The sequence below is a fragment of the Malania oleifera genome, chromosome 13 (genome assembly GCF_029873635.1).
Source record: "Malania oleifera isolate guangnan ecotype guangnan chromosome 13, ASM2987363v1, whole genome shotgun sequence".
NCBI lineage: Eukaryota > Viridiplantae > Streptophyta > Magnoliopsida > Santalales > Ximeniaceae > Malania > Malania oleifera.
Genome location: NC_080429.1, coordinates 78417148 through 78428184, shown reverse-complemented (window position 1 = coordinate 78428184; position 11037 = coordinate 78417148). Strand labels below are relative to the sequence as shown.

Sequence of the window (11037 nt, the reverse complement as noted above, 5' to 3'; positions counted from 1 at the left end):
ACGGCGTCGCCACGTGGCAGCTTGTGATGCTTTGGATTTTAAATTTCGTGAAACAGAATTGAGTTTTTTCCGTTTTATTATTAAAAATAAATAAAATATTAAATAATACTCTGATTGAGAAAAAATTTCTCAAACTAATGCTCACGTAATCTCACAATTTGATGCTGTAAGATTTAAACTGATGGGCCACTGGAAAGACGACGCGTGGCATGAAGAGAACCAAATCTCGCAGCTTTAAAGAGAGTAGCTAGCGGGAAGGTGACGCATAGAAGGACCAGAGCAAATCTCGTAGCTTGGAGCTGCGAGATTTAAAGGGAGCGGCTGCGTGATGCGTGGCACAAATCTCGTTGGCCATGGACTCGAAGATCTACGCGCTGGACGCCTGCAATCCCACCAATGGCGACGTAGGCAGCCCATCGAACAGCTCCGCCACCGCAATGCACAGCTCCGTAGCGCCCTCCGTCATTGCATCCTCCGAGGCCACCCTCGGCCGCCACCTCGCCTATCGCCTCGTCGAAATCGGCGTCAACGACGTCTTCTCCGTCCCCGGCGACTTCAACCTCACCCTCTTCAACCACCTCATCACCGAGCCCAGCCTAAACCTCGTCGACTGCTGCAATGAGCTCAACGCCGGGTGCGCCACTGATGGCTACGCTCGCTACCGCGGAGTCGGAGCCTGCGTCGTCACTTTCACTATCGACGGTCTCAGCGTTCTCAACGCGATCGCCGAAGCCTATAGCAAGAACCTTCCCCTTATTTGCATCGTTGGTGGTCCGAACTCCAATGATTACGGGACCAACAAGATTCTCCATCATACTATCAGATTGCCTGATTTTAGCCAAGAGCTTCGATGCTTCCCAACTGTTACTTGCTATCAAGTAAAGTCTCACCTGGATAAATTCATCCGCTGATGGGAAATTAACTTTCTTTTATTTAGTTTCTCGAGTTCCTCTAATTTTTTTTTTTTTTTTTATTCTAAAACCATTTATGGAGATATATCGATTATAGGCCATTGTGAATAACTTGGAGGATGCGCATGAGATGATCGATACTGCGATTTCCACGGCTCTTAAAGAGAGTAAGCATAGCTATATCAGCATCAGCTATAATCTACCTGGAATTCCTCACCCCACTTTCAGTCGCGACCCCGTTCCCTTCGCAATTTCCCCAAGGTAATATCCGAGCTATTTTGTTTAAGAATTAAAGATCCATCTTTAAGGTGTTATCGTATTTGAATTTGAATTTGCTAGATTCTTCTTCTTCTTCCTTCTTTTTGAAATTCGTTCTCAAAATCTAATTTTGGGGATGTAGATTGAGTAATCAAATGGGTCTAGAGGCAACAGCAGAGTTCTTAAGCAAAGCAGTGAAACCAGTTCTGGTTGGCGGGCCTAAATTGTAGGTGGCCAAGGCGACCGATGCGTTCGTTGAACTGGCGGATGCTTGCGGCTATGCCCTTGCGGTGATGCCGTCAGCGAAAGGGCTTGTGCCTGAATTTTAGTATTTCAAGTATTATTACAATAAATCTCATAGCTTGGTGCTGCGAGATTTGTGCCACGCGTCACCTTCCCGCTGGCTTCTCCCTTTAAATCTCGCAGTTTGGAGCTGCGAGATTTGGTTCTCTCCTTGCCACGTGTTGTCTTTCCAGCGGCCCATCAGTTTAAATCTCACAGCATCCATCAGTTTAAATCTCGCAGCATCAAGTTGCGAGATTACGTGAGCATTAGTTTGAGAATTTTTTTCCCAATCAGAGTATTATTTAATATTTTATTTATTTTTAATAATAAAACGGGAAAAAAACTCAAGAGAATATGTGTATACTTTTGATAGCTTATTTTGTTTTTTATTCAGTTAAAGTTTAGACTCAAATATTCAATTTATCCAAAATAGGTTTTATAAATGCAATTTTCTTAAAATAATTAATCTTATTTGCGCTTTTATTATTTATAGATATATATATATATATATATATATGGTTTAATTGTTTTTTTAGCCACATGAATTTTTTTTTTCTTTTACATTCAAATAATAACATGTAGTCATTATAAATATAATTTTATCTAATTTTAATTGAACTAATTTATAGTATCAAAATTTACTTTTTTTAGGAATATTTTTTTTACTTTCAAGAAAATAAGGACATTTTTTTTCACAAAATAAATTTACATTGTTTCTTTGTGGTGTAAAATTTATTTTCTTTGGAATGTTTAGTCTTTTAAAAAGATCAGGAAACTTGTTGTTCACAAGCAAATTTACTAGTCAAAGTTTTATTTGTAATATAGAAATTACTTCTTCTAGGAATTTTTGGTCTTACTAAAAGAACGGGATATTTTTGTCTGCAAAATAATATATATTATTCGCACTTTTATAAATTTATAAAAAATTAATATATTATAATAGATGATAAAATTTTAAATTATTTTTATTTTTGATTTTAAAAAGTTTCTATTGATGAATAGAATTTTATAAAATAAGATAATATTGAATATATTTGTCACTCCACTCATTCAATTTTTTTCGTAATTTAATTGAGAAATAAAGAGGTATCTTATGATTTTTTTTTATAACCATTAAAATCAGCAAAACATTACCATTTATTTGTTTTCTATTGACAAAAGATGCTAAACACTTAAATATAGACACAATAATAAATCAAATTAAATTTTGATTGGTTTAATATTCACACAAATTTTAAGATTTAATTAACTTAACTCACTTTCAAGCGCAATTTGGTCACCATAGGTAAGGATCACTATTAGGCTTTTAATTGTTCACTATTCCATCAATATTTCTCTCATTATTGCCTTACTCTGCGCAAACTCACTCAACAACTCTTGTTAATGTCATCACTAATAAACTCACAAGGATATATAGAGCAATATTGTTTGCTAGTACTTAGGAGTGAGTAAGTCTTGAAATTTCTATGAATATTAATCAAATTAATCAACATCCTAGTTTGATTGATTGATTGTGTGGATATTTGCCTCTTTTTAACATGTTTTGTTTAAAAAATTTAAAAGGTAGTGATTTTATGCAGTTTTGAAAAGCACAAAGAGGTTTAGTTTAATATTAAACCATAAAGAACCTCCATATTTTTAAGTCAAACCATTAAGAGGATTTAATTTTTTCATAAATATTCTCACCTTGCGCTAACTGCTCTTATACTAACATTGCAGAGAGAGAGTTACGATAGGAGTTCTTAGGTTACCAAAGTTGGGTTCAAGAAAGACAGAAATGACAAGGGCTTTGAGAGTGAGTTCTTAGACAAGGAGAGAGGGAGAAAGATTGCGTCAAAAGGAAGGGTGATGGCTGGCTTAAGGGATTGAAGAGGGGCAAGAGGGAGATTTTAGACAAGTAGAGGAAGAAAGAGAGCGTCAAGAGGAAGGGTGACGGTTGGCTTGAGAAAATGAAGAGAGCTAAGGGAGAGGAAGTCTAGTTAGAAAATGAAGAGAGCTAAGGGAGAGGAAGTCTAGTTGTGAACAAAGGCATTATGTGGATGAGGATCAACGAGAACATACAAGAGCTCAAGGAAGATAATGGGCCCAACTCCCCCCCCCCCCCCCCCCCCCCCCCCCCTCCAATTCTTATTTTAATTAAAAATGAACCAAAATGACAAAGTTTGGGTTGCCCAAGCTCATATTCCCACGTGCCATCTATTTTTTATTATTTTCATAAAAAGCCTAAAACAACACTATTTTTCCTTTTCTGCATGCATGCATACACCTACACATAGGAGCGACACACAACTTGTGCACCCACACTCGAAAATTATATTTTAAATTTTCAAATAAAAGAAAATATTTACTCATACAAAGGAAAAAAAAATGGTTCAAACATTCCATAAAAATTCCAAGGCGAAGCCAAAAATATAAAATTCTTAATTTTTATGTTATGAGAGTTGGGCTATTTTAGGCCATTCAAGACCACTTCGAATCACCAAAGATGGATAAAAAGGATAAAAAAGCATAAAATTTAAAAAAAAAAAAATAAAGAGAGAGAGAGAGAGAGAGAGAGAGAGAGAGAGAGAGATCTATCCACTCTGATCCATGACATAGTTTTCAGTGTTGACTTGGATAAATTAAATTTAGTGCTAATATCAATCCAATTAAGGTATATCTTTTAATTTCCAAAAACTATTAGATATTGCTTTAGTAGGGTTGTAAATATATTTTATTTGGTAAATATCTCGCCTTGAGCTACCGCGATAAGGTCAAGAGGATTATAAACATGAAATTATTGACAAAATATTTTTAATGCACACCTTGCACTTGGAGTCCATTAGTTCCTATTCGATGTGAATTCATGCATGTTCTTGAAGAGCTTGCTATAGAAACCTTACCCTTTGATGGGGAATTGCACAAAACAAGGGTGAGAGCAAGACATTTCTTTATTGTTTAAATACCAAGACAAGTAAGCCCACTTGGACCACAATGCTAAACTTTAATGTAAAAAAAAAACATTTTTTTTTAATTAAATTGCACAACATATGGCCACATCAAAGATTGTCAAACATGAGCAAGCACCATCTAGTGACAAAAGGTCCAAAATAAGATAATTCATATCTAATTGTGCAGAAAATCCTATCCAATAGGAATACTAATGTCATGTATGTCAAAATACATATAATCTCATGACTACAATATACACATTGTTCCAAAATGAAATCATATCTACCCAATTTTTGTGAATAAGTATATCCTAAAAGGGATATTAATAATAAAAACATTAAAATTGGTATACCCTAAATATACGAAGGTCAAATAGTCAATCTGTAACATTAAGACACAACAACAATCATGACCATCATTGCTCAAGGGCAGTTGCTCTAAAGGGGTCAACCCCATATAGGCCAAAGCGATCCACGCCCACATCACAGACAGCTGGTGTCAGCTCCTTAAAGGCCAAAGCAATTCACGCTAGCGCCATAACTCACCAATAAATGGCCATACATCCACAGGTCAACTTCTGCCACTATAAATAAGGACTCGGACAAGAGGCCAAGGTATCTTATTCTAACCCAATTTCAATGTTTCTTACAACCTCTTTAAAGCACTCCCTTACTTAGGCATCGAAGAGATCCCCCAAAGTACACCCCGGGTCCTCCCAGCAGCATTTGTTTTTGTCCTTTTCAAGTGATCGGGATCGTAAAGCTTGCTAGAGGTCAGATCGACATTTTTGGCAGCAACAATTGGCGCTGTCTGTGGGAACGCTTCTGAGAGGTTTTAAATTTTCGATCCTCGATCCCTACATCATGACAACGACCACCAACTCAAGGTCAGACCCTGTAGTGGGTGATCAATCACCCCAGTCCATTCATTCCATACCCAGAGACCAACCAGGAGTGATAAGGGAGGAATTCCTTATCTTCCAAAGGAAGACGGAAGCCTCCTAGAAGAAGATGGAAGACATGTTCAACATGATCCTATAGCAAAAGGGTCATGGAAGATTTGTACCTCCACATCAACTAGAAAATCTTGAATCACCTTAGGAAATAGCGACCCTGAAGGGGAACGATGGAAAAACTAACCCCGCAAAGAAGGTGGAAGACGCGAATAGTGTAAAAATCAATGAACAACAGTCGAACAAGTTGAAGGAAAGGATCAAGAAGATTGATCAAATAGAAAATATGATGAAGGAGGTGCACACCCACCCATTTTGCGTAGAGACCTCATTGAAATCTACATATCCGCCCTTCACCAAATAAGTGATAGAGGTCCCGTTGCCAGGTAAATTCAAGATGCCAACCTTTGAAAGGTATGAAGGGTCAACCGACCCGATTGATCACCTGGATACCTTTAAGGTGTTGATGCAATTGCAAGGCACACCTGATGTCATCATGTGTCGTGTGTTTGTTGCCACCCTTAAAGAAAATGCCAAGGCATGGTACTGAACCCTGAAGCCTGGGTCAATCAATTCCTTTTCTGAGATGGAACAACTGTTCACCTAGCACTTCATCAATAGCCGCACAAAGACCTCAGCTCACCTGATAAGCCTGGTCCAAGGAGAAAGGGAAACACTACAGAAATTCATACATCGCTTTGTCGCTGCCATCCTTGAGATTCGCAATCTAGATCACGGGGTAATACTGACAACCTTAACCATGGCCCTCCAACCTGGAGACTTCCTATATTCTTTAGGAAAGAGACCCCCAGCTAACATGGGGGAGCTGATGACAAAAGAGCAGAAGTGTAATGCCCCAACCCCCTAAGTGGGCCCGAAGTGCTACTAATCAATTCATTTATCTAATAATCTACATTCTAATATCATTTATGCAGCGGAAAACATAACTAAAGTCTTTCAACAAATACAACACCAGAGTTTTCTACATCCATCTACATTCTAACATACATCATAAATCCACCTGTATTCACATAAATACATATCTCCAAAAGATAACCCCCAAATATCAATGTGTTTCACAACCATTCATCACTTAGAAGACTTAAACATAATACATAAAATATTTACACTCTCAAAAACATCAAAATTATACCCTTTTCCTCAAAAGTGCTATCACAGCTCGAGCTTTCTAAGCTCGATCTCGTGGAGGTCTTGAAAAAGATTAATTCATATTCGGGTGAGACACATCTCAGTAAGGGAAGAAACAATATATTAAAACAGTGTGTGGCCAACATGAGTTTATAATCAACATAATATTTAACATTTGCAAATCTTTAACATAATTTCTGAAATCATTTTCTAGACCTAATCAATCACATGCAAAAGATTTAACCCACGAGATTACCCAAGGATATGGGTGATAACCCGCCCATACAAATAGCACCCCTCTGCTCTAATACTTAGGCAACCCTGAGGTCACAACTAAAGCATACCAGGGTACTCACTTTACTCAGTAAGCCCTCAAGTATTAGATTGATCTCGTACTCACATCGTTCAACAATAGCTTATTGGCAAAGACCCTAAGGATAGGGAAATCTACCCGCCCATACAAGTAGGTTCCCTTTACCCTAGTACGTTATGCGGCTACTACCACATTTGAAGCTAGTAGTGCACTCGCCTTTCTCAGTAAGCCCTCAGGCGAAGAGTGCGCTCTGCCCAACATCTTTCAGTTGTTTTACCCAACATTTTTCAGCTGTCATACGTTTACCCAACATCTTTCAGCTATTTTACCCAACATATTTCGGCTGTTTTACCCGGCATATTTCAACTATCATACATTTACGCAGCATCTTTTACCCAGCATATTTTAACTGTTTTACCCAACATATTTCAGCTGTTTAACCAGCATTTTTCAATTGTTTACATGATTGCATTAACACACACAAGCAGCATATTTCATATAACATTTTCATACTCAGCTTATTTCTTGAATATCCTGCATCTCATACATATAACATATTTTCACACAACATTCCTATTTACCCATGCCACACAATTTAGCAGTAAAAATCATACATTGTCTGAAAAATAAGTCAACCAACATTTAACGTTTATATATTGAAAATACCTTTCATTTCTTACAAAATTAATATTTTTCACTTTCATCAGTTCATTTTCACATATACGTATCTAATAAACAGCCCTACACTCAGAAAAACATAATTTAAATGGTTGGCATTTTAAACTCATACCGAAACATACACACGTATATATAACACAATTTATTTTTCATTAAATTCATGAAAATTATGATTTAATATATATTTTTCCCCTTACCTGATTCCTGGAAAAACCCGCTAACACCTCGGCCTACGTCCCACGGTGTTCAAAATTCCTGAAACCCTGAAATTCAAACTTCACTACATTACTCATCACAATCCCTAGAATAACTTTCCCTAAAATTCCCTTAGACTCTAAATACCCTAAATAGCCTAATAAATTTTAAATTATTAAACTTACGCCCGATTTAGGATTGGTACCCCAGAACTCTAATTTGAAAACCCGCTCCAGTTAGATTGTAGAGAATCTCTCCACGAATCTCTTAATAATTTCGGTTTGTTAATTGGGCTTATGGTTTAAGAGAAATTGAGGTAAGTTTGAGATTTGGCCTTACCCTAGGAGATATGCCTATGCCGCTCCCACGACAAATCCACTCCAGTAGAAATGTCAGTGGCGGCGAGCAGAGCCCAATGGTATTTTCGGATTTTTGATCAGCCAAATAACGGAGACGAGATGAAGGAGAGTGGGAGAGAGGGGACGAGAAGTACGCCGCCTCTGCTCTGCGTTTCTTCTCAGATAAGTAATTCCTTCCTAAAGTCTCTACTTCAGGAAGGTTATATGTATATATATATATTTATTATAATATTATATTATTATTATATTATAGTATTTAATTAATAATATTTATTTATTTAATAAATTTTATTTTTTAAAATTTTAATTTTAATTTTTTTTCTTATTTCTTTCATACTATTTATTTTTATTTATTTATTTAATACATCAATTTAATAATGTTTAACTAATTAATTGATTAATAATTTTAATTAATTAATTAATTTTATTTATTATTTTTTTCCTAATTATTTTAATTTTCCGGGTCTCTACAAGAAGTATATTAATCTAGAAGAGGTAATGGACACAAGAAGAGAATGAACTGATCTGAAGAGAAAAAGCTTGAGGGACACGGGAGAATTCTCCAAAATAGGGGAGAGGCAAAAGAGTAACAAGCTGCAAAGCAGCCTTAGGGGGTTAGGATGTACAAGTAAGTTTCGGTCCTACGCTCCCCTAACTGTCTCGCATACCAATGCCCTAGGGGGTTCTGTCCCAATCTAGCATGCCTAGAAAGGAAACTATTCCATAAAATTACATCTCTGTCAGTCATGTACTCGAACATTTTTTGTGCCTCTATTAAATTATCAAATTTTGCATACATATCTATAAGTGCATTCTCTCTCACGCTATTCAATTTCAGCCCAAAAAATGAGCACAGTTCATTAGACAAAGAAGATCTGACTCAATTGATAAGCAACGCTCGTGAGGCTCGAAGACTACCCAAAAAATGAGCACAACTCATTAGGCAAAGAAGAACTGGTCCAACTAATGAGCAACACTCGTGAGGTCCGAAAACTACCCAAAAGATGAGCACAACCCATTAGGCAAAGAAGAACTGGCCCAACTGACGAGCAATGCTCGTGAGGCCTGGACACTACCCAAAAAATAAGCACAACTCATTAGGCAAAGAAGAACAGACCCAACTAACAAGCAACGCTCGTGAGATCCGAAGACTGCCCAAAAGATGAACACAGCTTATTAGGCAAAGAAGAACCGACCCAACTAACGAGCAACGCTCGTAAGGCCCGAAGACTCTGCCCAAAATATGAGCACAACTTATTAGGCAAAGAGGAATCGGCCCAACTGATGAGTAACGCTCGTAAGGCTCGAAGATTGCCCAAAAGATGAGCACAACTCACTAGGCAAAGAAGAATCAGCCCAACTGACGAGCAATGCTTGTGAGGCCCGAAGACTATCCAAAAAATGAGCACAACTCATTAGGCAAAGAAGAACCGGCCCAACTGACGAGCAACGCTCGTGAGACCAGACGACTGCCCAACAAATGAGTACAACTCATTAGGTAAAAAAGGCCCAACTAATGAGCAACGTTCGCGAGGCCAGATGACTGCCCAACAAATAAGCACAACTCATTAAGCAAAAAAGGCCCAACTAACAAGTAATGCTCATGAGGACAGACGACTACCCAACAAATGAGCACAACTCGTTAGGAAAAAAAGACCCAACTGACGAGCAATGCTCGCGAGGCCAGAGAGTAGCTCGACAAAAACAGCCCAGCAAGAGTTGCCATTAAGAGTGGCTCGGCAAGAATAGCTCGGCAAAATTTGCCCAAGACAATGGTTCAACAAGAACATCTTGACAAAAATTGCTAAGGAAAGTTGTTCGGTAAAAATAGCTTGACAAGAATTGCCTAAGAGAGCAGCTCGACAAGAATAGCTCGGCAGAAATTACCAAAGAAGAACAGCTCGACAGAAACAACTTAGCAAGAATTGCCATCGAGAGAGCGGCTCAGCAAGAACAGGTCGGTAAGAATTGCCATTAAGGGTGGCTCGGCAAGAACAACTCGGCAAAAATTGCCTAAGACAGTGGTTCGGCAAGAATAATTCAGCATAAATTGCCAAGGAAAGTTGTTCGGCAAAAACAACTAGATAATAATTGCCCAAAAGAGCAGCTCGACATAAATTGCCAAGAAGAGCAGCTCGGCAGAAACAGCGCGACAGGAATTGCCATTAAGAGTGGCTTGACAAGAACAACTTAGTAGAAATTGCCAAAGAAGAGCAGCTCGGCAGAAACAACTCGGCAAGAATTTTCATTGAGAGCAGCTTGGCAAGAACAGGTTGGCAAGAATTGCCATCAAGAATGGCTCGACAAGAATAGTTTGGCAAAAATTCTCCAAGACAGTGGTTCAGCAGGAATAGCTAGACATAAATTGCCAAGGAAAGTTGTTTGATAAAAATAGTTCAGTAAGAAGATCTCAGCAAGAATTGCCATCAAGGGCGATTCAGCAAGAATAGTTCGGCAAGAGTAGCTCGGCAAGAAGTGCTCGACAATAATTCCCCAAGAGACCGGCTCGGCAAGAATATCTCGGCATAAATTGCCAAGAAGAGCAACTCGGCAGAAACAACACGACAGGAATTGGCAAGAACAGCTCGGCAAAAATTGCCAAGAAAGTAGCTCAGAAAAAATAGCTCGGCAAAATTCACCATTAAGAGCAGCTTGTCTGAAACAGTTCAGCAAGGATGGCCCAAGAAAGCGGCTCAGTAAGAATAGCTCGGCCAAAATTTCCAAAGAGAGCAGCTTGGCCGAATTAGCTCGGCAAGAACGGCTCGGTAAGAATTGCCAAAGAGAGCAAATCGGCACTCACAGCTCGGCAAGAAAAGCCACAGAAAGTAGCTTGGCAAGAAGGTCCCAGGCTGACCTCCTTCGAGTTTGGCTCGACAATTAATGAACTAGCCCGTTAGCTCGAAAAGGCTGAGCAGGCATTTGTCGGCTCGAATCAGCCGAGCTCCCCTCTTTTGCTCGGATACGCTAAGCACGCTTTAAGGCAAAAAAAAAAAAAAAAAAACTTCT

General features: G+C 38.4%; 1 protein-coding gene across 1 annotated transcript; it reads left to right on the top strand.

The window, feature by feature from the left end:
* The first annotated feature begins 353 nt into the window (after window positions 1-353).
* LOC131145919 (pyruvate decarboxylase 1-like) lies at window positions 354-10417 on the top strand. The gene is made up of 5 exons (XM_058095094.1): window positions 354-878; window positions 1009-1172; window positions 1312-1378; window positions 9863-9988; window positions 10229-10417. Exons 1-5 carry the CDS (start codon window positions 354-356, stop codon window positions 10415-10417), a joined length of 1071 nt encoding a protein of 356 aa, XP_057951077.1.
* Window positions 10418-11037: the final 620 nt, after the last annotated feature.

Coding starts and splice junctions, on each gene's coding strand:
- LOC131145919 (XM_058095094.1), top strand. CDS start 354: ATGGACTCGAAGATCTACGCGCTGGACGCCTGCAATCCCACCAATGGC. Junction 879..1,008: donor CAACTGTTACTTGCTATCAA/GTAAAGTCTCAC, acceptor TATCGATTATAG/GCCATTGTGAATAACTTGGA. Junction 1,379..9,862: donor AAGCAGTGAAACCAGTTCTG/GTTGGCGGGCCT, acceptor CGGTAAAAATAG/CTTGACAAGAATTGCCTAAG.